Source organism: Rattus norvegicus, chromosome 10 (assembly GCF_036323735.1).
Source record: "Rattus norvegicus strain BN/NHsdMcwi chromosome 10, GRCr8, whole genome shotgun sequence".
Taxonomy (NCBI): Eukaryota; Metazoa; Chordata; class Mammalia; order Rodentia; family Muridae; genus Rattus; species Rattus norvegicus.
The window spans coordinates 47,984,151-48,008,242 of NC_086028.1; the positions used below are offsets into that span (position 1 = coordinate 47,984,151).

The 24,092-nt window shown below is 46.2% G+C and overlaps 1 protein-coding gene across 2 annotated transcripts; it reads left to right on the forward strand.

Annotated features, from left to right (window-relative positions):
* Nucleotides 1–1,084: 1,084 nt before the first annotated feature.
* Nucleotides 1,085–24,092, forward strand: Trim16 (tripartite motif-containing 16). Of its 2 annotated transcripts, none has more exons than XM_063269015.1 (6): nt 1,085–1,935; nt 10,369–10,464; nt 15,028–15,261; nt 17,725–17,890; nt 18,274–18,366; nt 21,406–22,389. In XM_063269015.1, exons 1-6 carry the CDS (start codon nt 1,438–1,440, stop codon nt 21,987–21,989), a joined length of 1,671 nt encoding a protein of 556 aa, XP_063125085.1. In that variant the 5' UTR covers nt 1,085–1,437; the 3' UTR covers nt 21,990–22,389.

Here is a 24,092-nt window from a genome sequence, read left to right on the forward strand (position 1 = left end):
AGGGTTAGAATGTTCTGAGGGCAGAAGTTTTGGTCCTCTGATGCCAAAAGATCACCTACCTGCTCAGGTCCAGATGAGTCAATTTCGACAAAAGGGTATCAAGTTTCAGAGAAGTGACCCAGGCAACCATTATCCTCAAAGCCCACATGTTAGAGGTGTTGATGGCAGAGAGTGGAAGACCAAGAACCTGTCCAATTGTGTGGCCTCTCCAATGAGTGATTTTTAAAAGTTACCTTTTTCAGAAGTGGGCCTAGGAAGACGGTCCAGTGGGTAAAGTGCTTGCTAGGTATGCATGGTCACCAGCAGCTGTGTGACGGTGCTTATCTGTATCTCCGGCACTGGGGCAAGAGACAAGAACATCCGGAAACAAATTCCTTAAATAAAAATTTATTGACTTAATACAATAAATAACTTTATAGAACCCTTAAATATATATAAAACCCTTAAATTAAAAAAAAAAAACTTTAACACGGGGGTGGGGGGACAAAAGAAAAGAACATCCCTCTGACTTACTGGTCCTCTGTGCTGTGCTAGGTGACCTAGCAAGTTCCAGGTTCATTGTGAGATCCTCTCTCAGAAAATGAGGCAGAGCACAACTGAGGAAGCGTGCGTGTGTGTGTGTGCGCGCGCGCGCGCACACACACACACACACACACACACACACACACGCCCACACATTTGAAATAAAATAATAGTTTGATAAAAGCAAGTTATTAAAAGCAAATAAAGCAAGATGTCTGTCTGTCTGTCTGTCTGTCTGTCTGTCTGTCTGTCTGTTTTTGTGGTGGCGGTGGGACCAAGTTGATGGCTCATTGAGGATAAGTGGCTGCCCTATTATCAAAGTCCTTACATTTTGGGGCCATTAAACAAAAATAATTTTTTGAGAGAGAGAAAGGCAGAGAGACACAGAGCTGGAGGGAAAGGGGGAGGGGAAAAGGGGAGGAGAAGCTGTTGGGGAGGGGAGGGGAGAGAGAAAGGGATAGAGAGAGCGCGCGCCAGAGCAAAATCTGGCTTGTGGGGCCGCTCAAAGCCGCAGAGGCTTACAATAGAACATAGGAATCTTGCCCTTTTTCCAGACCCACCGGCACACGTGGTCTCCCGAAGAGCCTATGGGAGGTGAATGAGTCCAGTAAGAATAGAAGTTTCTGGGCTGGACTAGGAATGAGAATGAGAAGCCTGAGCCAGGGAACAGACATAGGAGCCAAGTGGCAAGGCAGTTCTGAGCCTGGGTAGTCGCCTTGTCACCACGGCTGGCTACTGGCCAATCCGGAGGAGCCTCGTCCTGTCTGAGTAACTGAGCTTCCTCGGGAGGGAGGAAACAGTTAATGTCTCAGGGCAGCCGCAATCAGCTAGGCGTGGCTCTCGGGTTTGAGTTGGGCTACACAGATCCTGAGCCAGGGGACCGAGGAAGGACGCCTGAGTCCGCAAAGCTTCCAGATGGCTGAATTGGATCTAATTGCCCCAGGGCCTCTGACCGGGGTCACTGTTCACCCTTTGGCTCCTCTCGGCCCAGACCCTGGGTCAGCTATTCCAATAGGAAAAGAAGATGTGGACCTTCTCAGCAAGCCAGGCGAGGAAACCCAGGGGCAGGGTGACCTCGCAAAGCTCGGGGCTCCTGGTGATGAAGAGGAGGGACAGATCCTGTGTGACTTCTGTCTTGGGGCCAGCAGAGTAAGGGCTGTAAAGTCCTGTTTGACCTGCATGGTGAATTACTGTGAGGAGCACCTGCGGCCACACCAGGAGAACAGCAAACTGCACAGCCACCAGCTAACCGAGCCCACAAAAGACCAGGATCTGCGCACCTGCCCTGCCCACCACAGCCCTTTGGTTTCCTTCTGCCACACGCACCAGCAGTGTATCTGCCAGGAATGCGGCACGGGTGAACACAGAGGCGACAGCACTGTCTCCCTGGATGCAGCCCGCAGGAGCAAAGAGGTGAGTGGTGGGGTCTGTCCACCTGGGAAGGGGCCAGTGGGAGGTGGTGTCCCCAGGGAGAGGTCACACATGCTGCCATCTGTGGCTCTGTTGATGCCAGTTTGTGTTCTGAGTCCGCAGACGAGAACTTTAGCTGCAGTGCCTGGGTGTTGGTCCGGTGTAAGTGAGTATCTTTAGCCGCTGGCTTTGGAAACAAAAGTGGGTCACTGTCCCCAACCCGGTGTCCCCGTTGCTGTGCAGTCTCTATTGTCTCTGCCCTTAGGTGGGAATTTCCTGCTGTTTCTAGTTAGTGTTTGGCAATGTGTGTTTGGACGTGGGCTGTAGAAGGTTAGCCTGGGGAGGGTGGTATTTCCCTCTGGCAAGATCTGTGAGGCATATTCGCTCTCAACCCGTGAAATACAAACCTTGGCAGAAGGCCAAGGGAAAAGAAACCTCAGACTTCATTTCTCCTTTTCTTTTTTTACCCGCAAAACCACAAAAGAAGCTAACACAAAATGTTGCATTAGAGTTAAAAACAAAACAAAACAAAAACACCAAGAAAACAGAATATGAAATGCACACTGAAGTTAATGTCAAGGACGACTTAACTTACTGGAGAAGAAAGGTTCCTTACCAGATAGGCTATCGGAAGGGCCCGAGAAACACCATGCTTAAAGTCTGAACTTAGACTTCCATCAGATAAAGAAACTGTTTCTGGAACACTGCTTACCTTTGTCCTAAAACCAAGAGCCCAGATGAGACTTTGGGGGTTCTCCCATTTTGAGTTTCCCCAGTGGTAGGCGAGGCTGACTTGACCCACAGTTCCTGGGTACCGCTCCAGGCAGTTCCCTCTTTGTACTGCCCATGGTTGGCACACCCAGGTCTTTTTGGGGCATGTGTTCCTGGGCAGTAAAGGAAAACGGTGTCTGGGTAAGGAACTTCCCTAACCAGGCTATTTCCTTTGTCTACACGAGAGGTAGACACTTTCTAGTCCTGATGGGTGTAGTTCTGCAGAGTTCTGTACTCCAGATGCTAATGAGTCACCATTTCCGGCCTGGGAAACCACTTGTCAACTTTGCCCCGTGTTTCTAGTATCCAGGGATGTCCCGTAAAGGAAGCATGGAAATCAACAAATACATCAAAGGGCCCCACCCAACTTTTGGTGGGTTTTCCCATCCGATATTTCAGTAATTACTAGGTGAGGGCTCCGGAAGGTCTTCGTTGTACTTGTTCAAGTTCACACAGTTGATGAGCGAGGTGTGGAAGTTTCTGGAATGCCGTCTTACTGGAGAGAGATGAGGGAAGGCCCTCAGATCGCAGCACTGTGTGGTTTTAATACTTATTCATTTGTTTCATACGTGGGTGTGTGTAGATGTGGATGCGTGTGTGTGAACGTGTGTGTTGAGGCAGAGATTAACCTCAGGGATTCTCTTCAGGAGTTCTCAAATTAAAAACAAAAGCTTGCTGTACTCAAGAATATCCTATGGGTGTACAATGAAATATGACTACATGGTCTCCCGTATAATCACATTTCCCCCTTCAGTTCTTCTTCTTTTTTTTTTTTTTTGGTTCTTTTTTTTTTTTTTTTTTTTTCCGGAGCTGGGGACCGAACCCAGGGCCTTGTGCTTCCTAGGTAAGCGCTCTACCACTGAGCTAAATCCCCAGCCCCTCCTTCAGTTCTTCCATATCCATCCAGCATGTCCCCTCTCAACTCAGTGTCTTCTTTAAAAAAAAAAAATAGCCTGATATGTCTAGTTAATGCTGCCTATTTGGGCATGTATGTGGGGCACAGGAACCCTGCCAGACCATATCCTCGAAAAGGGGTGATTCCCTCTCCCTCATCAAGTATCAGTTGCCAATAGTTCCTTGTTTTGTTTGAGATGGGACGAGCTTTCTCATTTGGACTGAAGTTTACCAAACAGGCCAGGCTGACTGGCCAGCAGGAGCCAGGTATCCACCTGTCCCTGCCTCCCCAGCACTGGGCGATGAGCACATAATACTATGCCTAAACGTTTTATAACCTGAAAATCTTTTGGATTTATTTTATGTGTATATTTTGCTTACATATATGTATGGGCACCACCTGTATGCCTGGTACCTGTGGAAGTCAGAGGGGGGTGTCAGTTTCCCCTGAAATTGGAATTATGGACTGGTGTGAGCTCCCATGTGGATGCTAAGAACCAAACCAGGTCCTCTGCAAGAGCAGCAGGCGTTCTTAGTGGCTGACCATCTCCAGCCCTCAGCTTAAAACATTATTTTTATTTTATGCATATGGATGTTTTGTCTGCGTGTATGTTTGTGCACCACTTGCAAGCCAGGTATCAGAAGTACAGACCATTGTGAGCCACCCTGTGGGTGCTGGGAATTGAACCTAGGTCCTCTGGATAGTAGCCAGAACTCTTTTTTCTTTTTTTTCCTTCATCTTTATTAACTTGGGTATTTCTTATTTACATTTCGATTGTTATTCCCTTTCCCGGTTTCCGGTTTCCGGGCCAATATCCCTGTAACCCCTCTGCCTCCCCTTCTCTATGGGTGTTCCCCTCCCCATCCTCCCCCCATTACCGCCCTTCCCCCAACAATCACGTTCACTGGGGTTCAGTCTTGGCAGGACCAAGGGCTTCCCCTTCCACTGGTGCTCTTACTAGGCTATTCATGGCTACCTATGAGGTTGGAGTGTAGCCAGAACTCTTAATGGCCGAGACATCCCTTCAGCACCCCCCCCCCCCAGTTTTTTAAGATGTGAGTTCTGAGTATTGAGTATTGCGCAGAAAGCACTTTAATGACTGAGCTATCTCCCCAGTCCTAAACAACAACAAAACCATCACACACACACACACACACACACACACACACACACACACACACACACACACGCAGTCTGGTATATATACATTAGAAACACTTGGGCCTAGTATGTTACTATTCTTTTTGGACATAGTTTCTGAATTTTAATATTTTAAATTGCAAAGCCTATGCATGAGAATGTTAAAAAAAAATCTACCAAAGAGAGAGAGAGAGAAAGAAGAAGTTCTCCACCCTGATTCTAGACCCCACATCCTCCTTCTCTGATCAGAACATCTGTTTGGTTCCTTCAGAAATGCTCTGTGCCAACACAGATGCGATATAAACTGAAGTATAGGCCGCCTAGTGTACCATGGAGACTTGGGTGATAGCACTTTGGGTAGGAGGGGCAGTGTGGAGCACATGCAGAGCCCCAGATGTGGAGGGCAGTGCAGTGTGGAGCACATGCAGAGCCCCAGATGTGGAGGGCAGTGTGGAGCACATGCAGAGCCCCAGATGTGGAGGACAGTGCAGTGTGGAGCACATGCAGAGCCCCAGATGTGGAGGACAGTGCAGTGTGGAGCACATGCAGAGCCCCAGATGTGGAGGACAGTGCAGTGTGGAGCACATGCAGAGCCCCAGATGTGGAGGGCAGTGCAGTGTGGAGCAGTACTGAGCTCCAGATTAAACATCGTAGGAGAGAGCTGTACAACAAAGAATGAGGCATGCTGGCTGCCGAGGTTTGGGAGGTCATGGACCTGTCTGTCATGGACCCTTCTGCTTTTTGGTTTGCTTTAGAGAGTTGTGTCCTTTGCGTCCTATGTCCTTATTTCAGGCAGGAGGCAAGCTTACACAGTAAGAACAACCACACTCTGGGTGGCTCCACCAAGTCTTAGGAGTCGAAAGATTTCTTGCAAGGAGCCCAAGAGGCCAGCTCAGAAGACAGCATCTTGAAGAGACGAGCACCATTAGGATTGTTTTGGAAGTCACATTAGTACATGTAAGGTTCCAGAAGCCAAGCGTTCCTCTCAGCCAGTCCACACCTCCTGCACTTACATGCTTTCTGAAGGTCACTTTGGAGCCAGTAAGGGCTAATAAACTCATGAAGCCTTGTCGCACACAGGAAATGGCAGAGCATGGTCAACTGGGAGGGCGCAGAGCGACTTTTCTGTCAGCCACGTGAGCCCTTTCTGAAGTACCCACGGTTACTACCAGTTAGACTGATGGACGAACACTGGGGGAGGTGGGGGTTTAAGAGTTGGATGCACCGGGGTTGGGCATTTAGCTCAGTGGTAGAGCGCTTGCCTAGCAAGCACAAGGCCCTGAGTTCGGTCCCCAGCTCCGAAAAAAACAAAAGAAAAAAAAAAAAAGAAAAGGAAAAAAAAAAAGAGTTGGATGCACTGATCACTTGTCCGAGTGACAGCTTCCTACAGGAGCTCAGTGCTCCTTTTAGCTTCGCCTCAGCTTCCTGAGCCTCCTTTTCTATCTTGTCAAAAATCTCACCTGACACCATGGAAATGAGATGTCCATCTCTCCTGCCCCCCACCCTCTCTCTGTGAAATTTGGGTTCCTGGGACCACTTTTATTTTCTCTGTCCCACAAAGTGTGTGTGTTTCCCGCCTGCTCCTCAGAGTACACCTGATGAGGTAAGTGGGATGCTGGCTGTACTGTGCACCCGCAGAGAATTTGGGCTCAGGAAGGGAAGACATACTATTTCATGGCCTGCCAAAGGACTGCTGCAGTACAACTGCTGTGTTTGAAGGAGGGAGCAGGCCTGGAAGTGACATCAGGACAGTGATCCTGGAGGAGGGAAGGCTGAGCTAAGTCTTGCCTAAGGCCTTTGAAGGCAACGAGTGCCGGACTAGCTTCAAACTTAACATTGATTGCAGATGGTCACCCTGGCTGCACAGTCTCCGTGAAGAGAAGGTTATCAAACCATGTGAAAACTGGAAGGTTTTCAGTTTGTCTGGAGAGCTATCAACCAGCATCACCCAGTTTGCAGGAAGCCAGTATGTGTTATGGGGCCACTCAGGAGAATACTTTCTCACAGAAACCCAATGAGTACCTCTGGGTCAGCATTACATAAGTTGTTTGCTCACAAGCACCAGACTATCCCCACACTGTGTTTTCCTAGAGCCAGGAGTATGGGTGACTTGGTTGATCTCACTGGCATGCGGCAGGTCCTGATTCAGTCACTGAGGAATGGAGTCAAGAGTCCAGGTCTAACTCTGAAGACACTAAAAGTGAAGTCTACTTTGCAGCAGAGTAGACAGTAAATGGCTTGGCAAAGTCCTACAGGCAGGAACAGGGTCTTCACACCCCAAGTACCATCCGTTCTCAACGCCCTTTCAACCCTGTGCCGTCTATGCTCCCAGGCACCAGGGTGCGGCTCTCAGGCAGGGTGTGCCAGGGCCGGGCATGAGTGTGTGGCTGCTGCTCTCTTAGGGAACCCCGAGGTCAGCCCATCGTTTACGAGGAACAGGAGTAACTGGAGAGACAGGGTTCCAAAGCAGCCCCACCTCGTGTGGTAATCGGGAGTGTTTCCTTGGTGGTGACTCGTTTGGTTCACTGGCATCCTTTCTCCTTTTATGGGCCTCTGAGGACACAGGGGAGAAGCCCCTTGTTGGACACCCCAGGGTCTCCCTGTAAGGCTTGGTGGGATCTTTAAATAAAAGGCTTTGGGGCACTGCTGCTCTAAAGAGCCAGGTTGCTAGGCGCGATCTGTGTGCCTGCCAGTTCCTTCAAGCCAGCAGCTCACGTTTCCCTCCTTGTCCAGAATGGGTCACTGCATAAGATTCCAAGCTCACCCTCAAACCTGTCAGGCACCTCTCCTCTCCTTTTCCCCCCGCTGCCAGGCACCAGGTCTCAAGTATCAAGGGTGTGTGAGGGACCCTAAGGTGCCCTCAGCTCCACTGCAGTGACCAAGAGCTTCAGCAAATGTTGCTTGCCTACTCTCCACAATGCCTCAGTACTCTGCCTCTGTGTGTGTGTGTGTGTGTGTGTGTGTTTAGTGGAGTATAGAGGGAGGAGTTGGGGGTGTTGGAGGGAGGTGAGAAACTCCCTGAGGCTTTATGGGGAAACAGCCAGAGACTTAAATGACTTAATTTATGACTTCTGAGGTCTATTAGTTTTAAACACAGTCAGAAGCTTAAATCTCATGGCCTTGTAGACACAGGAAAGTGGCAGTGACTTTGAAGTTTGCAAAGGCTTAGGTTCTCTATGTTGACAAATTGGTTTTTCTTGGCAGACCAAGGTGTTCTCTGAGCCCAAGGGACAAGAGTGAAAGGTCAAGGCGGGCAAACCCAAGATTCCCAGGGAGGCGTGTGCTCTGGCTTGGGCAGGGGTGTGTGGAGGGCAGAACCTGTCTCCATGGGGTATGGCTAGAAAGCAGCTAAGGCAGCAAGCAAGATGGTTATTGATGAGTATGAAGATGACATTATTAACACTACCCATTTACGGTGTACCAGCTCTGTAGAGTTCTCATTACCTAATTTCCTTTAGGTCGCTAACTCCACACCGTGAGGAAGTAGGTGTTTTAACCTAAGGTCTCCCCCTCCCGCCCAGGAAAAGAAATGGATATTTAGAGGCATTATGTTGTAAAACAATGAGAAATACATGGCTGTTGATTGCTTTTCTTTGTTTTCTGGCCAGATTCCTGAGAAAGAGGAACGGGAAGGCAGGACAATGGGTGGGGCTTGGGGCAGCTGGTCATGTTGAGTCTGCAGTCAAGAAGCAGAGAGCAAATGCCAGGGAGATGACTCAGTAGTTCAGAGCATTTGCTGCTCTTCCAGAGGACCCAGGCTTGATTCCCAGCACCCACACCAAGTATTCAAACACATGAGACTCTGGGAGTCATCTCACACCCAAACCAGAACGTCTTACCCATCCTTGACCCCCATAGGCACAAGGCTGTATCACAATGAAAAAATACAGCCCCTCTAACTTCAAAAATCCTGTAGTTTCTAACAGTCCCAGTTCTGTTCAAAAGTCCAAAGTCTCTTCTGAGACTAAAGGCAATGTCTTAACTATGAGCCTCTGTAAGGTCAACACTCAGCTGACACAGTTCTGATCTACAAAGCACAGAGTAAACATTCTCACTCCAAAAGGGAGGGGTGGGGCAGAAGAAGGAAAAATTAAACCAAAGCAAGATAGATAATTTATATCACATATTATAATATATAACATTATATATATTCACTCTCTCTCTCTCTCTCTCTCTCTCTCTCTCTCTCTCTCACACACACACACACACACACACAAAGGGTGAAAAGGTATTAGTGGCCTCCTGGCACTGAATTCAGCAGAAGCCAACTGCCATGGCCCACAGTGAATGCTGTGCTGGGTGTAAGGTCATTTATGTCCACTGTAGCTACATTCTGCCTGTGCCCTGATTCGGGGTGAATTCAAAAATAGTAGACTAATTTGTTTGGCAGAAGAAATCTCAAGACTGACTAACATTTCAGGCTGAGTCACAGAGAGAGAAGATATTTAATAATTTATATATGTGATATATATTCTCTACATATGGTATTAAAATAATATATGATTTATATAATATGTATTTGTCATCTTTCACACACACACACACACACACACACACACACACACACACACACACACACACGTTTTATAACTTCATGCCCAGGTTTGGGATGAAATCTGGGTTCCAAGTGACACTCCTATTCCAGGCCTGCAGCTTTCCTTAGAAGATTCCCTATGGTTCTGGCTTTCATCAGATTTGATCTTACCTTCACACAGCATCCTCTCAGGGCCTCCTTGTAGAAAATCATGCTGCCACACATTGCCTGGCCACACTGGCTTTCTGGTGTCCTGCTGCATCTGCCATGCTTGTAAAACCAGGACCACATGGCTGGTTCTACTAGGTTCTCCTGCCAGGTCTAGAAGGAGCTCGGCCCCCTTGATGACAACTGTAGTAGCCTCTCCCTATGTCTTGCTGGCTGAGTCTTCTAAAACAGTTCACCAGGGGGTTGCTTTTGAGCAGAGAACCCCTTCTGTGACAATCCCAGTTTAGTCTCTCTTGTTTCAAATATATTCACATCTTCAAAAATGGACCTTTGAATGGGAGGTCTTGCTCTCAAGGCATAGTCTCTGTGTCCCACTCAGAGCACGAGACTCCTCTCTAATAGGGCTAATCCCTTTATCTTTCATTTTTGTTGTTTTCCTTGATAAATTGCCCATTTTCCGGACTCACGTGTTGCTCTTTTGCTCTTGCTCTCTGTCTCTCTGTCTCTGTCTCTGTCTCTGTGTCTCTCTCTTTATCTATCTCTCTCTCTATCTCTATCTCTATCTATATCTATATATATCACTGGAGACCTGGGTGAGTTACTGCAGTGAGCAGTAACTGACTCACCCTGAATTAACTTCTCAGGGCACAGGCAGAATGTAGCTACTGTGGACATAAATGACCTTACACCCAGCACAGCATTCATCGAGGGCCTTGGCAGTTGGCTCCTGCTGAGTTCAGTTCCGGGAGACCACTAGCACCTGTTCCCCCTTTGTGCCTCTTGGCCAGCTTCTGAGATCAGCTTAAAGGTCATGCTCTCCTTTCAGAGGAGAAAGGCAGGGACATGAAGGACAGAAAATGCCACTGCCCCTGGGGACTATTTGTCTACCCTGTTCTCTCCCCTCCGTAATCCTTTCCTTCTCCCTTAGGCTGACCTTCGGTGCATGCAGCTGGACCTGGAGCAGAAGCTCAAGTTGAACGAAAATGCCATTGCCCGGCTCCAAGCCAACCACAAGTCTGTTTTGGTAAGATTGGTTCAGGTCACCTATCTGGCTGTTGTGTGGTTGGCTGTCACTGCCATTGGGGTTGTAAGATGTGGACTGAGGTCCTGCAAGTGAAGGTCGCAGGCACAATCGGCCACATTATGAGGTTCCCTCACCTTGTCAGGATATCTATAAACCTGGCTGAAGCAGATCGAAGAGATGGCTCACTGGTTCTGAGTGCCAGCTGCTCTTTCAGAGGACCCAAGTTCAATTCCCAGCATCTACATGGCAGCTCACAATGTCTGTGACTCCAGCTCCCAGGGATCTAATGACCTCTTCTGGCTTCTGTGAGCACTGGGCATGTGAAACATAGACATAAATGCAGGCAAAGAGCTATGCACATAAAATAGTAACAAAAATATTTTAAAAATTGACTTAAGATTTTTAACTGGTAAATGGTTTACCTTTCAATAACATGAAGTAGACCCGGAATTGTCTTGGACTAGTACCTTTCCTAATTTTATATGTGCATATTATTTCCCTCTTTCCCTCTAATTTTTGCTTTTGACAGAGTTTCACTTTGTAGCTCGCACTAGCCTAGAACTCACCATGTAGAGAGCAGTTAACACCAAACTCATAGCAATCCTCTTGTGGTAGCCTCCCAAGTGCTGCTGGACACAAACTGCCACATCAAGATTATATATGCTTTCTTAACTAGGAGGAACGTGTACATGTGAGTGTGTATGTGTGTGTGCTTGTGCATGTGTGTGTGTGCTTGTGATTGGAGGTGTTAAAGCCTAAATTCCAGAGACTATCTGTCCCCTGGCTTCTTCTTTCTCAGGAGGGTGGTCTGCCAGGAGCTGGAAAAAAGAGTCAGGAACTCCTAGATTTGTAAGTGGCATTTGGTAAGGCCAATGCTGTGACAGGATACTTAGTTTTAGTCCCTTCTGGTTTGTGTTCATCTTCCCAAGGTAAGTTCCCTAAGTACCCCTCACTGATGACAAGTCAAGAGCTACCACTCAGAAGAGAACACAGGGCCCCTTCCCTATGGTCATGAGTTGGCAGTATCATCTTGCATGCTGAAAACAAATGATTCTATGCATGTCTGTCTGTCTGTCCACCATTCATCCAACCTTTATCCCACGACTCACCTATATATTCACCTATCATCTATTTATTTACATGCCCATCCGTCTGTCCATCCATTCATCCATCCATCCATCCACCCACCCACCCACCCACCCTCTCACTTATACATTTATTCTAATCTACTACCCAACTTAATTTCTGTCTCCTGAGTACTTATAACCAACTAGCTGCTGGAGGATAAAACCTTCCTTACCTACGGTTGTTAGGTCACAGGCCTTCTAACTACGGTGCTTTCTACGTCTCCAAGAAACCAGACACATCCCTGCAGTCTCTGCTTCTTAAGGCAGTCTCTCCCTTACAGCTTCAGATACGTTTATGTCCCTACTATGTGCTTCCCTTCATGCCCCTTAGCATGGAGGCTAAATCAGACTAGGTCACAGTTTGGCACCTACCTCAGACCCCCATGCAAACCCGTAGATGGAGGAGTTCCCTATGTTCTAGGAGGGAACTGAAGGAGGGAACTGAACTGTCTACAGTCTCCTGTCTCTCTCTTCTCATGGCTGCCTGTGGTCACAAAGCTCCCTGTGTGAATAAAGCTAAGTAGTCTCTCATGTGAGAGGTCAGCTTCCTCTATACAGATCTCGTTTTCTTTCTTATAGCTGTAACGTCTTAGGAAAGAAAAAGAAAGAAAGAAAGAAAGAAAGAAAGAGAGAGAGAGAGAGAGAGAGAGAGAGAGAGAGAGAGAGAAAGAAATGAAGAGAGAGAGAGAAAGAAAGAAAAAATTCCTATAAAGACCCAGAGACCTGATTGTAAAGTCCTGGATGATTTAGAGGATCACACAGGACATTCCCTTGTCTGGCTCTTTAATTTGATCCCTAATTAGTTCATATAATGACATGGTGGCCAGAGAGATAATTGTGGAGACTCACAGAGAGATGTTAGGACCTGCCTTGGACTCTTCCTATTGACTGGATGGGAGACTCTGCCATGCTGGTTTCCTTGGTCTGAGAACGACTCAGGAACTGCTGGACATGCGCTCCTCCCTCAAGGTTTTAAACCCTTAGCTACTTCGCTGCTGGAAGCCAGAAGAGGTCATTAGATCCCCTGGAGCTGGAGTTAGAAGAGGTCATTAGATCCCCTGGAGCTGGAGTTAGAAGAGGTCATTAGATCCCTTGGAGCTGGAGTTAGAAGAGGTCATTAGATCCCCTGGAGCGGAGTTACTAACATTCGTGAGCTGCCACTTTGATATGGCTCCTGTCATAGTTTGGGAGGTAATTAGCATCGGTCACACATTTCATTCACAAATAAATTTCTCAGTGGGAAGGTTTAGGAAGGAGAGGCCACAGCAGGAGTCACATTCACCATGGGTGCCTCCCTTCTGCTAGCCTTCCTCAGGATGATCTCTGATGGCTGTGCTCTTGAATTTTTTCTTCAGAGTAGTGCATTTAGCCCTACACAATTGTTCTTTTTATGAAGAACTTATGGCACCTTCATGTTGATTAATTGCCCTGTCTTTTTCCAATCTTGGATTTTAGAATCTTTTTAAAGAGTGACCCTGAAGCCGAGAGGCCAAAGCCAAGCAGGGTGGCACTGCATGTGTCTTATCAAACACCACTCACTAATCTAGCAATTCTCCACTCTTTTTTTTTTTTTTTGCCTCCCAAACATGAGATTGGTGATCTGTTCATAGACCACTCTCTGATGCAGGATAGAAGCAGTCCAGGGCATGTACAATTCCCAGAGCTCTGAGTTAAAAATCTCCACACACCCTGCATCATGTAAACACACCCTGGTTTCAGAAAGCAAACACAAGCTTGTTATGGTGTGTTAGCACCACACATACTCGGGAGACTGAGACAGGAGGATTGCTGAGAGTTTAAAGGCTGTCTGGATAGGGAGTAGGCAAAGCATGGAGTCCCTACTTGCTTCTGTGACCAATGACCTATTACTGCTTGAGGGTAGGAATGGTGAGTGAGCCAGAGCCCTGGAATGAGTTCCCAGCCCAGGGCTTTTCTCCGTCTGGGCTGGAGGAATTTGGAGAAAATCTGCCCTCTGCCCTCTTTCTTAATGGTACCTCAGTGTGTTTGCTTCTAGCTCTGTCCGGCTGCTTCAACATAAGGAAACCAACAGATAACGGAAAAACTGACATGCAGGGAGCATGTGGACATCCCATGCACTCTCCAGGACCCTTTCTGGTGTGTGTGTGTGTGTGTGTGTGTGTGTGTGTGTGTGTGTTTGTGTTTCTATGTGTGCAAGCCCATGTGTGTTTATATGTGTATATGTGTATTTATATGTGTGTATGTATATGTGTGTTTGTATGTGTGTGTATATGTGCGTGTATCTCTCTGTGTGTATGTATGTTTGTATGTATGTGTGTATGTTTGTTTGCATGTATGTGTGTATGTGTGTGTATATGTGTTAGCATTTTGTTTAAGCTGCACCCCACAGTTATCTGGCAACAGCCAGGTATGCCTGACTCACTATAAAGGGGCTGCTTGCGCCCTCCTCTCTTGCTCTCCCCTTCTTGCCCCTGCTCTGTCCTCTCATCCCTTTCCTCCTCTCTCTCCACATGCTCGTGGCCCACATCTACTCCTCTACTCTACTTCTCTACTTCTTTACTCTCTCTCTTTCTCTGCCTCTACTACCCTCTTGATTCCCTTCTCCATGCCCTGAATAAACTCTATTCTATACTATACCACACTGTCATGGGGCTGATCCCTTAGCATGGGCCTACTGAGGCACTCCCTTCCCCCATACCTCACCATACCTCCATAAAACATATTCCCTTCTCTCTTTATCTTTTTATAAACACATCAATGTGTGTGTATTTCTGTGTATATATGTGCATGTGTGTATGTGTGTGTGCGCGCACACCATTTTCTTGTTTTCTGTTTTGTGCCATTGGCCATAGATCAAGGGCAGATTGGAGACCATGTGTTCTAGGTTACATTCGAAGGTGTAGCCTGAACCAGGCAATGGTTCTCCTGTCTGCTGCCATCATTCCTTCTTGCCTTATCTCTCCGAAGGTGTTGGCTCCCACAGACACTGGGACAGCCCTTTCTTTACTGGGTTACCAATTTTGAATGGCTGCCTTCTTAGAGAGAGGGGTGCTGTGTGCCTCACGGAGGAGATCAACTGCTTTTGCTTTCCTTGGAGGCCTGGTGCCTTATGCCTATAGCCAATGGTCTATTAAACAAGGCATAACGAAGTGCTGAGAATGTTTACAAAAAACAGCCCAATCGTTTCTCTGTCTCTTGAAGTGTATTCATCAAATATACTGAATACTGCCCTTATGACAATCAGTACTCTTTTGCAGGGATCTCCTAAGACCAGCAGAAAACTCAAATATTTACATTATGATTCATAACAGTAGCAAAAATAGTTATGAAGTAGCAACGATGATAATCTTGCAATGTGATGAACAGTGTTGAAGGGTCCCAGCATCAGGGAGGTTGAGAACCACTGAACGGGTATATAGCAATTAGCAATACTGTGTTCCCACTCCATCCCCATCAGGTGTCCGTGTCAGAGGTGAAGGTGGTGGCTGAAGAGAAGTTTGGGGAACTCCTCGCAGCCGTGAGGAAGGCCCAGACTGATGTGATGCTCTTCTTAGAGGAGAAAGAACAGGCTGCACTGAATCAGGTCAACGGCATCAAGACCCACCTGGAGCACAGGAGCATCGAGATGGAGAAAAACAAGCAGGAGCTGGAGAAGTTGGCCTCCATCAGCAACACTGTGCTCTTCCTGGAGGTAAGAGGCTGGGGAAGTAGGGGACCCTCGAGGTGTCTGGCCTGTAACACACCTGTAAATGGGAACACAGAGAACTGGAAAGCAGGGGGAGTCAGGTCTTGCTTTGTCAGAAAACAGCCATCCAGGAGGGATAGAGAGGACGGCTCCAAGTGGGGGAGAGCCTGGAAGGTGGGTCAAGTTCTAGGTGCTGTATGCGCCAGATAGAGAAACCCGTGAAAGACAGCATCGTGAGAAATCAGGGCTGGTTTAAGGAGCCACGGTGCTTTGACAAGGAATGGGTGTGGGGTCTGTAGTGAAGGAAGATGATGGCAGGGCCAGACAGGTAGACGACTGTGAGGGAGTTAGGGAGGGGAAGCGAAGAGCGCAGAGATGTGGAGGTTTGCATGACGGTGTGAGACTAGAGAGACTGTTGGTTTTCAGTCAGGGCTGAAACTGAGGAAGGCTTAGGAAAGGGAACGGAACGGAACTTTCCGTCTCACAAGGTATCCACTGTATGTAAGAGGCATAGACCAGTTAGCACTAGGTCTAAAGAACCTGCTGACTTATAGAATAACACTCCACATGGTCCTAGATCTGACTTTAGATACCACTGTGTAGCTTTTAAAAAAGACAGTCACCAAGCTCTCAGGGGTATCAAATTCCTCACTGAGCAACAACGTTGGGACAGAGTAAATGACCTGCAACTTTTCTTTCAGGTTTTACTATTTCAAGTACAATGTCTTGCTTTTACTTTTGAAACAATCCCCTTCTGTTTACAGAAAACTAAATACTTACAGTGACAAGCAGACAAACTGTTTGTGATCTTAGTACCCAAAGGCAGCCGTAGTTAATCTTTCACTGAATGAGAGAAATGTGCCTAAAATGTGAGACAAAAATATGAACAAGATTTCTTGCTCTTTCCATTGGCTCACTTTGCAATTTCAAAACACAAAGAAAATGTGAAGATTTGACTCCCCAGTCTACGGGATTCTACCAGGATCTCTTCTAAAAAGTATAAGAGTAAATTCCCTTTCTTTTCCTCTTGTAACTCTTGTTTTTCTCCTCTTCCTCCTCCTTCCCCTTCCCTTTCCTCCTCTTCCTCTCCCTCCTCCTCCTTTCTTCTCTTCTTCCCCCTCCTCCTCCTCTTCATTTTCTTCTTATCAAGATTTCATGTGTCCCAGGCTGGCCTCTAACTCACCAAGTGTCTGAGGATGACCTTGAGCTTCTGACCCTCCTACTTCTACCTCCCAAATGCTGAAATTATAGGTAGCAGCCACCACACCTGATTTATATATACCACGGTGTGGGGTCAAACTCAGGACCTCAAGCATGTTAAGTGAATTCTTATCAATTGAATTATATTTCTAGGCCCTGTAACACTATTTTTAAAATAAAAATTTTAATATGCATGAAATGTATTTTATTTTAGCAAAATGTGTAACTTAGTTTTAAAATATAGTGAAAGGTAATTTTTTTTCTACAAATAATAATTCGGTTAAAGTGACAAAATTTCTTTATTTATTTAGACAGGGCCTCCCTCCTATGTATCCCAAGCTGGTCTTAAACTTGGGCTCCTTATGCCACAGCCTACTGAACACTGAGATTACTGGCATGAACTGTAATTTACACTGGCAGTACCGGTATTTTGCTTCACTCATTTGAAGCATGACATCAAATCGGTATACAATATGAAAGTGCTTCTTTACAGAGCTGTGGGTGGCCTTCCCTTCTGTAGGTCTGGCTTGGTGAGAGGGATTTCATTCCCACTCTATCCAGTCTGTTATTTAAAGTTTCATGTGCACCTGAATAGTAATAATGTGTTACACATGGAAACAATCTTCCCTGGTTCTACATTGGTTTTGAAACTTAAATAGCCTTAATGTTACTTACTGATGTGCAAATAACTTCCAAATTCTAAAGCAAAGTGCGAGGACTGCAGGTTGGTTCAGGAACCTTTAGAATGCAACAGAATAGCCAGGTTTCCCATTGCACTGAAGCTATAGAAAGAGAAAGGATTTAAGGAATGACCCAGGCAAGATCGTTCTTACTCTGTGCCCCGTCTGAAATTTGTGTTAAAGTTGTCTGTGGTCATAGATCTTTTGACTTCAAGAGACCCTCTTTCCCACTTGATTTTGAGAAGTCCTACTTCCTGTGTAGGGTCACAGTGGTTCTCAACCTTCCTAACACTGTGACCCTTTAATATACTCCCTGATATTGTGGTGACTCCCCCACCACAATAAAATTATTTTCAGTGTTACTCATAACTGTAATTTTATTACTGTTATGAATTGTAAGATAAACATCTGTTTTCTGATGGTCCTTTGAGGGGTCATGACGCACAGGTTGAGAAACATTTGTCTAGAAGCATAGAGACCACTTTATGTGTACCGTCCCTGTGAAGCGTGCACTGTCACCAGCCCATTTGCCAAACGCAGAAAGACACATACCAAGACAAGTTGCCTGATTCTGCTTCTCCCTTTGCAGGAGTACTGCAAGCTTAAGAAGACAGAGGACACTGCCTTCCCCAGCGTTTACATCGGGCTGAAGGATAAACTCTCAGGCATCCGCAAGGTCATCACAGAGTCAACTCTGAACTTGATCCAGTTGCTAGAAAGCTATAAGGAAAAGCTTCAGGAATTTTCCAGGGAAGGTGAGGTGCTTTCTGGAATGGTGATGAGGAAAGGGGGAACCTGGGAAGGGAGGGAAAACAACCCACTTCAAAGCCATTCTTCAGCTAGGCCACTAGTGATTCTTACCTCGACTTTATAATTGCAACCTGAAGGAGGTAAGTTGGCCATTTACATTGGCATTTCTGTGACTAGCGTCTCAGGCTGCTGATATCGATGCTGGTGGTGATGTGAATTCTGTGTCATCCTGGAGTCTTCCTAGCAGGGGTTGTCTGGTATATTGACTGTGCCCAGGTTCTCAGGCACCAGACCCAGAGAAGTCCGGGGAAGAGCAGCCCAGTTTCCTGGGTTCTCTAAGCCACCTGGACAGGTACTCATTTGCAACTCTCTGATTTTTTTTTAGAAGAATATGACATCAGAACTCAAGTGTCTGCCATTGTCCAGCGCAAGTACAGGACCTCGAAACCCGAGCCCAGAACCCGGGATGAGTTTCTTCAATGTAAGTTGTGAAAGGCTGCCCCATTCAGACATGCCGAGGGCAGTGAAATGCTTTGCCAAGGCAAGAACCACCACATCTTATAGTGGATTTGCATTCTTGTAACTTTTCATCTATTTCTACATGATACACCTTTAAGCTTTTAATTGAAAGTTTTCTTTTTTGAAATAAATGTAAACGATGCAAAAGTCAGATTAAAAATTCCTACATACTCCCCTGTGACCCCATTTCTCCAAATGCTGGCATCATACATAACTATGATACATCATGCAGGAAATTAGCGTTGCTGCAATATTATTAACAATGTTGCAGACTTTTTTTTTCTGGCTGCCTTTGCTACTTTTGTATTGCTGTGATAAAACATGGTAGCCAAGGCAATGTATAACTTATAAAATATAAAAGAACTGTTTATTGGGAGCTTACACTTTCAGAGGGGGCAAGTCCATGATCATCACGGCAGGGAGCATGGTGCAAGCCAGCATGGTGAAGCACTGAGACTTTACATATTGAGACACCCTCAAGGCAGAGGGGAAGGGGGAGTAACATACGTGTTTGAAACCCCAAAGTTCATCCTCAGTGACACACCTCCTCCAACAAGCTCACACCTCCTAATCCTTCCCAAACAGATCCACTGACTGGGGACCACGTATTCAAATACATGAGTCTTTGGGGGCCATTCTCATTCAAACCACCACATGGGCCCAAAGTTGAACCCAGGAACACAGATGTTTCCTTGTGTTCTAGTTTCCTTTCTGTCACTGTGAGAAACCACTCTGAACAATAGTAATATAGGGGAGGAGTGGATTTATTTCATCCTCTGTTCTGGGTCACAGTCCGTCATTGAGGAAAGTCGGGGCAGGGATTCAAGGCAGGAACCATGAGGGAATAATACCTGCTGGCTTGCTCAATCACAGCCTTGTGCTGAGGTAGCATTCCTAGACATGGTACCTCCCACAGAGTGCTGGGCCTTCCTGTGTCAGTGACTGTTAATAAGCTCCCCTCCTCCCACTTGCCAACAGACCAGTGGGATCGAGGTGATTCTATTGAGGTGTCCCTCTTAGGTGACTCCAGGCTATGACAAATTTACAGTGAAAGCTAACTGGGACTCTTGTTTCCTGAATACTCACTAATCTGTGCCAATCCCTCAGGCTTCCATTACATTTCAAGATTTGGGCATTTTGAAGAGTCCTGACCATTTGCCATGTGGTTCATTTTGAAGTCCGTCCTTATAAGACCTTATTGGTACTGCATGAATGTATTCTGGAAGCATTTTGTTTTCTGACACAGGGTCTCAGTATGTACATAGCCCAGGCTGGCTTCCCTGCTCCTCTTGCCTCTGCCTCTCAAAAGCTTTAATTAGAGATGCAAGCCCACGCCCAACTCTTACCCTTTCCAAAAGCACTGTATTTCTAGCATCACCAGGGGAGCCCACAACAGTCTGTCCAGTTATAGGGGATCCAACACCTCTCCTGGCCTCTGAGGGCATCAGGTAGGCATGTGGTGCACAAACATGCATATAGGCAGACATTTTTACACAACAAATAAAAGCACGGCATTCCCAAGTGGTGCTTTGTGGTAGAATACGTTTAAGAGAACTTTATACAACACATACTGGAGACTTGGAAAAAGGAAGTATCCACCACCCATGTACAACAGCAACGTGTACGATGTATGTGAGGTTATACATTTAACCAGTCTGCATTAGCCATTCTGTGGTGTATACATTTTATAAAATACCATGTTGTGTAATAAATACAAGCACCTCTTTCATGTCAAGTCAGAACTTCAAGTGAGAAGGGTCCTTCAGGATAGTCCATAAGCTCATGAGGTTTCCCCTCCCAGCTGAAGGCACTTCTCTGTAGCCAGTGCTCATCTTGGTGCAGTCCTTCTGGAATACACCAGTGAGGCCTGCTTCTGCTCGGTTCTGGGGAGCAACCGCTGGCCCACCTTTTTCTCTGCCTACTACATGGGCCTCAGCAGCCCAGAACTAGCTCATTCCTGTTGCAGTGCTGTCTTGCTCGGAAAGTCTTGGTCTCCACACACTCTATTCCCACCCATTCTCTTTCAGAAGTACATGTATAATTTAGAGAGAAACATAATTAGTACCAAATACCAAATGCCACTTGGTTTTAAAATGAAAAGTTAAGTTTATCTCCGTGTAATTTGTCTTTCTTTATAAGTGTTTTTACATGCATTCAACATCTTGAACATTACTTTAGGTAGTGATACAACATATCTTTTGAAATATTATTCTTTTTTTTTTTAAAAAAAGATTTATTCATTTATTTTTATGTACAGAATTCTGCCTGCATACGTGACTGCAGGCCAGAAGAGGGCACCAGATCTCATTACAGATGGTTGTGAGCCACCATGTGGTTGCTGGGAATTGAACTCATGACCTCTGGAAGAGCAGTCAGTGCTCTTAACCGCTGAGCCATCTCTCCAGCCCTTGAAATATTATTCTTATTGTGGACACTCTTACGACAGATACTATTCCAGCTGAGATTTGCCCTGGCTTAGATGCAGGTGATTCAGGGGTCTTGGAAGGAGTGGCTGGAGTCTACGGGGGACCCTCTGCTGTCTGTATTGCAGGAGGCATGAGGGCAAAAGAAATATGAGAAATGATTTTGTGTGTGATTGAAGTGGTTTGTGCATGGAGGTGCTCTAATTAGTCTTTCAGATTGCGTTTGACAGCATAGCTAAGACTTTACCATGTTAAATGCTGGTCAAATGCTTAACTACTGAATGAGCGGGTCCAATAAAGGACCTGAATCTTTGAGCTCACCCCAGATCCATGGAATAGTGCCGGACTTCCTGCGCACAGTCTATGAATGAATGAATGAATGAGTTCATTTCTTTATTCAGCTCAGATGGTACAGCAGGTGACAACCAACTTGAGCTTCAGAAAGCTCCACTGATTTTCACCCACCTCTTGTCCTAGGGGAACATTGGATGGGTAAATAAAACCAAAAGATGGGCGTTTTCTCATATATGCCTTGTGGGGGTCACTTGGGCTTAAAGCTGTTTTCTGTGTTTCCTTAGATGCCTGTGACATCACATTTGACCCAGACACAGCACACAGGTACCTTCGCCTGCAGGAGGATAACCGCAAGGTCACCAACACCACACCCTGGGAACACCCTTACCCAGACCTCCCCAGTAGGTTTCTGCACTGGCGGCAGGTGCTGTCCCAGCAGAGTCTGTACCTGCACAGGTATTATTTTGAGGTGGAGATCTCTGGAGGAGGCATCTATGTTGGCCTGACCTGCAAAGGCATCGACCGTAAGGGGGAAGAACGAAACAGCTGCATTTCTGGAAACAGCTTCTCCTGGAGCATTCACTGGAGTGGGAAGGAGTTCACGGCCTGGCACAGTGACACAGAGACTCCGCTCAAGGCCAGCCCCTTCAGGAGGCTTGGCATCTATGTAAATTTCCCAGGAGGAACCCTTTCCTTCTATGGTGTAGAATATGATGCCATGACTCTGATTCAGAAGTTTGACTGCAAGTTCTCAGAGCCACTCTATGCTGCTTTCTGGCTGTCTAAGAAAGAAAACACCATCCGGATTGTGGATCTGGGAGAGGAGCCTGAGAAGCCAGCTGTACCCTCAGTGGAGGCTGCTCCCTAGATTCTAGGATCCCAGACTGCTAACTGTGACAACTGGGCAGCAGCTGGTATTTTAAAGTGGACAGAGATATCTGCTGATGGTAGTTGGCTTTAGAAGTTGTGTAGGGGTCCAGTGGGTGGCTGGTTCTTTCCTTTTGTCCGGCGGCCGGCTAGGAGCAGCATCGGAGAGCTGGGAGCCGCGGACACCGACCGCGATCCTGGGAAAGGCCATGGATAGATCAGACAGTGAGGCTCCCTGTAGAGCTGTGGTTATGTCAGTCTGCCTTGTGCTTGCCTCTAGGGCGTCCAGCTTTGTCCAGTAGGCAGCAGTGTCTGCTCAAGGCCGGGTGTAAATAAAAACTATCAAAATCAAAAAAAAAAAAAAAAAAAAAAAAAAAGAAGTTGTGTAGATCCTGAATGAACTTTCCCACTTGCAGAAACTCTAAGGCACCAAAAGCCTCTCCCCAAATCTAGTGATGGTCTCCTGTCTGCTCAGGCAATTGTCACCCTTCCTCCAGACTAGGGATCTTCAAACCATAACCAGACTGTGAGGGATCATAGTAAATCACAAAGACGTCGCTGCACGTTTCTTATGTGCTGGCCAGCGTTCTGAAACCTTCCTCCGTGTTAGTTCAGATCATCTTCCTGAGATAAATGTTTATATTGAACTTGTGATGACGTTATGCTTACCTCATTAGATCATGAATGCTGTGCGTAAGGGGTAAACCACATGCTAAACCACATAGCCAACAGTGTTTTCAGCATCCCTCTTAAGAGTTTGTGTTTTTCTGCAGGTGCCAGGCTCAACTTGGTCATCCAGCCTTGCCCCATCTGAGCAAGGCCTCACCCCTCACACATCATCAGAGTCAGCGGCACTGAATGGTTTTGAACAGTGAGATTTAGAATAGATGTTTTTAGCAAGGTCTTTTGAGAGGCATAGTCATCCTCTGTTCTAAGGCTATCCAGTCTTCGTGGACTTGTCTATTTTCTTGTGCAAATGGATAGTTCCCCAGGCATTTAGAGACAGTATTCTCCTCTCCCAGGAGCTGTACTCATGTATTTGTGCTATGTTGATACTTCCTACCCTGATCCTACTTCCCCCGACACCCTGTTGATGATGTCATTCTCCCTTAGACAGGTGATGGACATCCATCAAGCCTTTATGCACACCATCTTAAAATAGGTTTCCGTTGCCCTAACTTGAAGTCCCTAGTGGGCTTTACCAGCAATATTACTTCCGTGTCCTTTCCCATGCTCCATGTCAGGGCAAATCTTCCTGTTCAACCAGTCTTGTGATCCTAGGTTTCTTTACACTTCTCTGACTTGAGTCTGAGACTCTGTGCCTTTGTCTCTAAGGACGTAAATACTTTTCACTAACTTCCTCCTGCCCCTGCTGTGCACTGAGATGTTTTCATGATCTAGTGCATTAACTCTCTTTCCAGCAGAAATAGATTCCCTGCAGAGTCAACGGCCTTCTGTCATGTCTGAACCATCAAGGTTCAGACTTCATTGGGTTATTCAGGTTATGAGAGGGCCAAAGGTTTGGCACACTCTAGCCTCTCAGGAGAAGTGCAGTGACAAGGCTCACTGCGTCTTTCTCACTGAATATCATCAAAGAGCTTTTCTTACCTTTTTTTCTCTTTTCTTTTTACTTGGGATAGGGCCTCACCTCGTAGCCTAAGCTGGTCTGGGATACACTATATATTCTCAGACTCAGTTGTCTCTTCTTAGCTTCCAAATGCTCGGGTTATAAGCATGAGTTACCAGTGCGATGCTTGGCTCAGCAAGGGCCCTTTTCAGTGACAGAAATCAATGTCTGAATTTCTTGGATCTAGCAATTAAAGAATACTCTTCAAAAGACAAAATAATTTCTTCTTGGCCTGCCCTGTCTCCTTTTTTTTTCTTTTTCTATTTTAAAACATTTTTTTATGTTGAATTTTATTTTTAATTGACACACAGTCACTGTGTATACTTGTGGAATTCAGTGTGGCTTTTCAATGCATGTATGCAGTAATAACCAAGTAAGAGCATATACTTATTCCTATACCAAAAAATATTTATTTGTTGTGAGACCACTTCAATTCTTGTCTTCCAATTGTTTTGAAATAAACTTTTTTTAAAAAAA

Coding starts and splice junctions, on each gene's coding strand:
- Trim16 (XM_063269015.1), top strand. CDS start 1,438: ATGGCTGAATTGGATCTAATTGCCCCAGGGCCTCTGACCGGGGTCACT. Junction 15,262..17,724: donor ACACTGTGCTCTTCCTGGAG/GTAAGAGGCTGG, acceptor CTCCCTTTGCAG/GAGTACTGCAAGCTTAAGAA. Junction 17,891..18,273: donor TCAGGAATTTTCCAGGGAAG/GTGAGGTGCTTT, acceptor TTTTTTTAGAAG/AATATGACATCAGAACTCAA.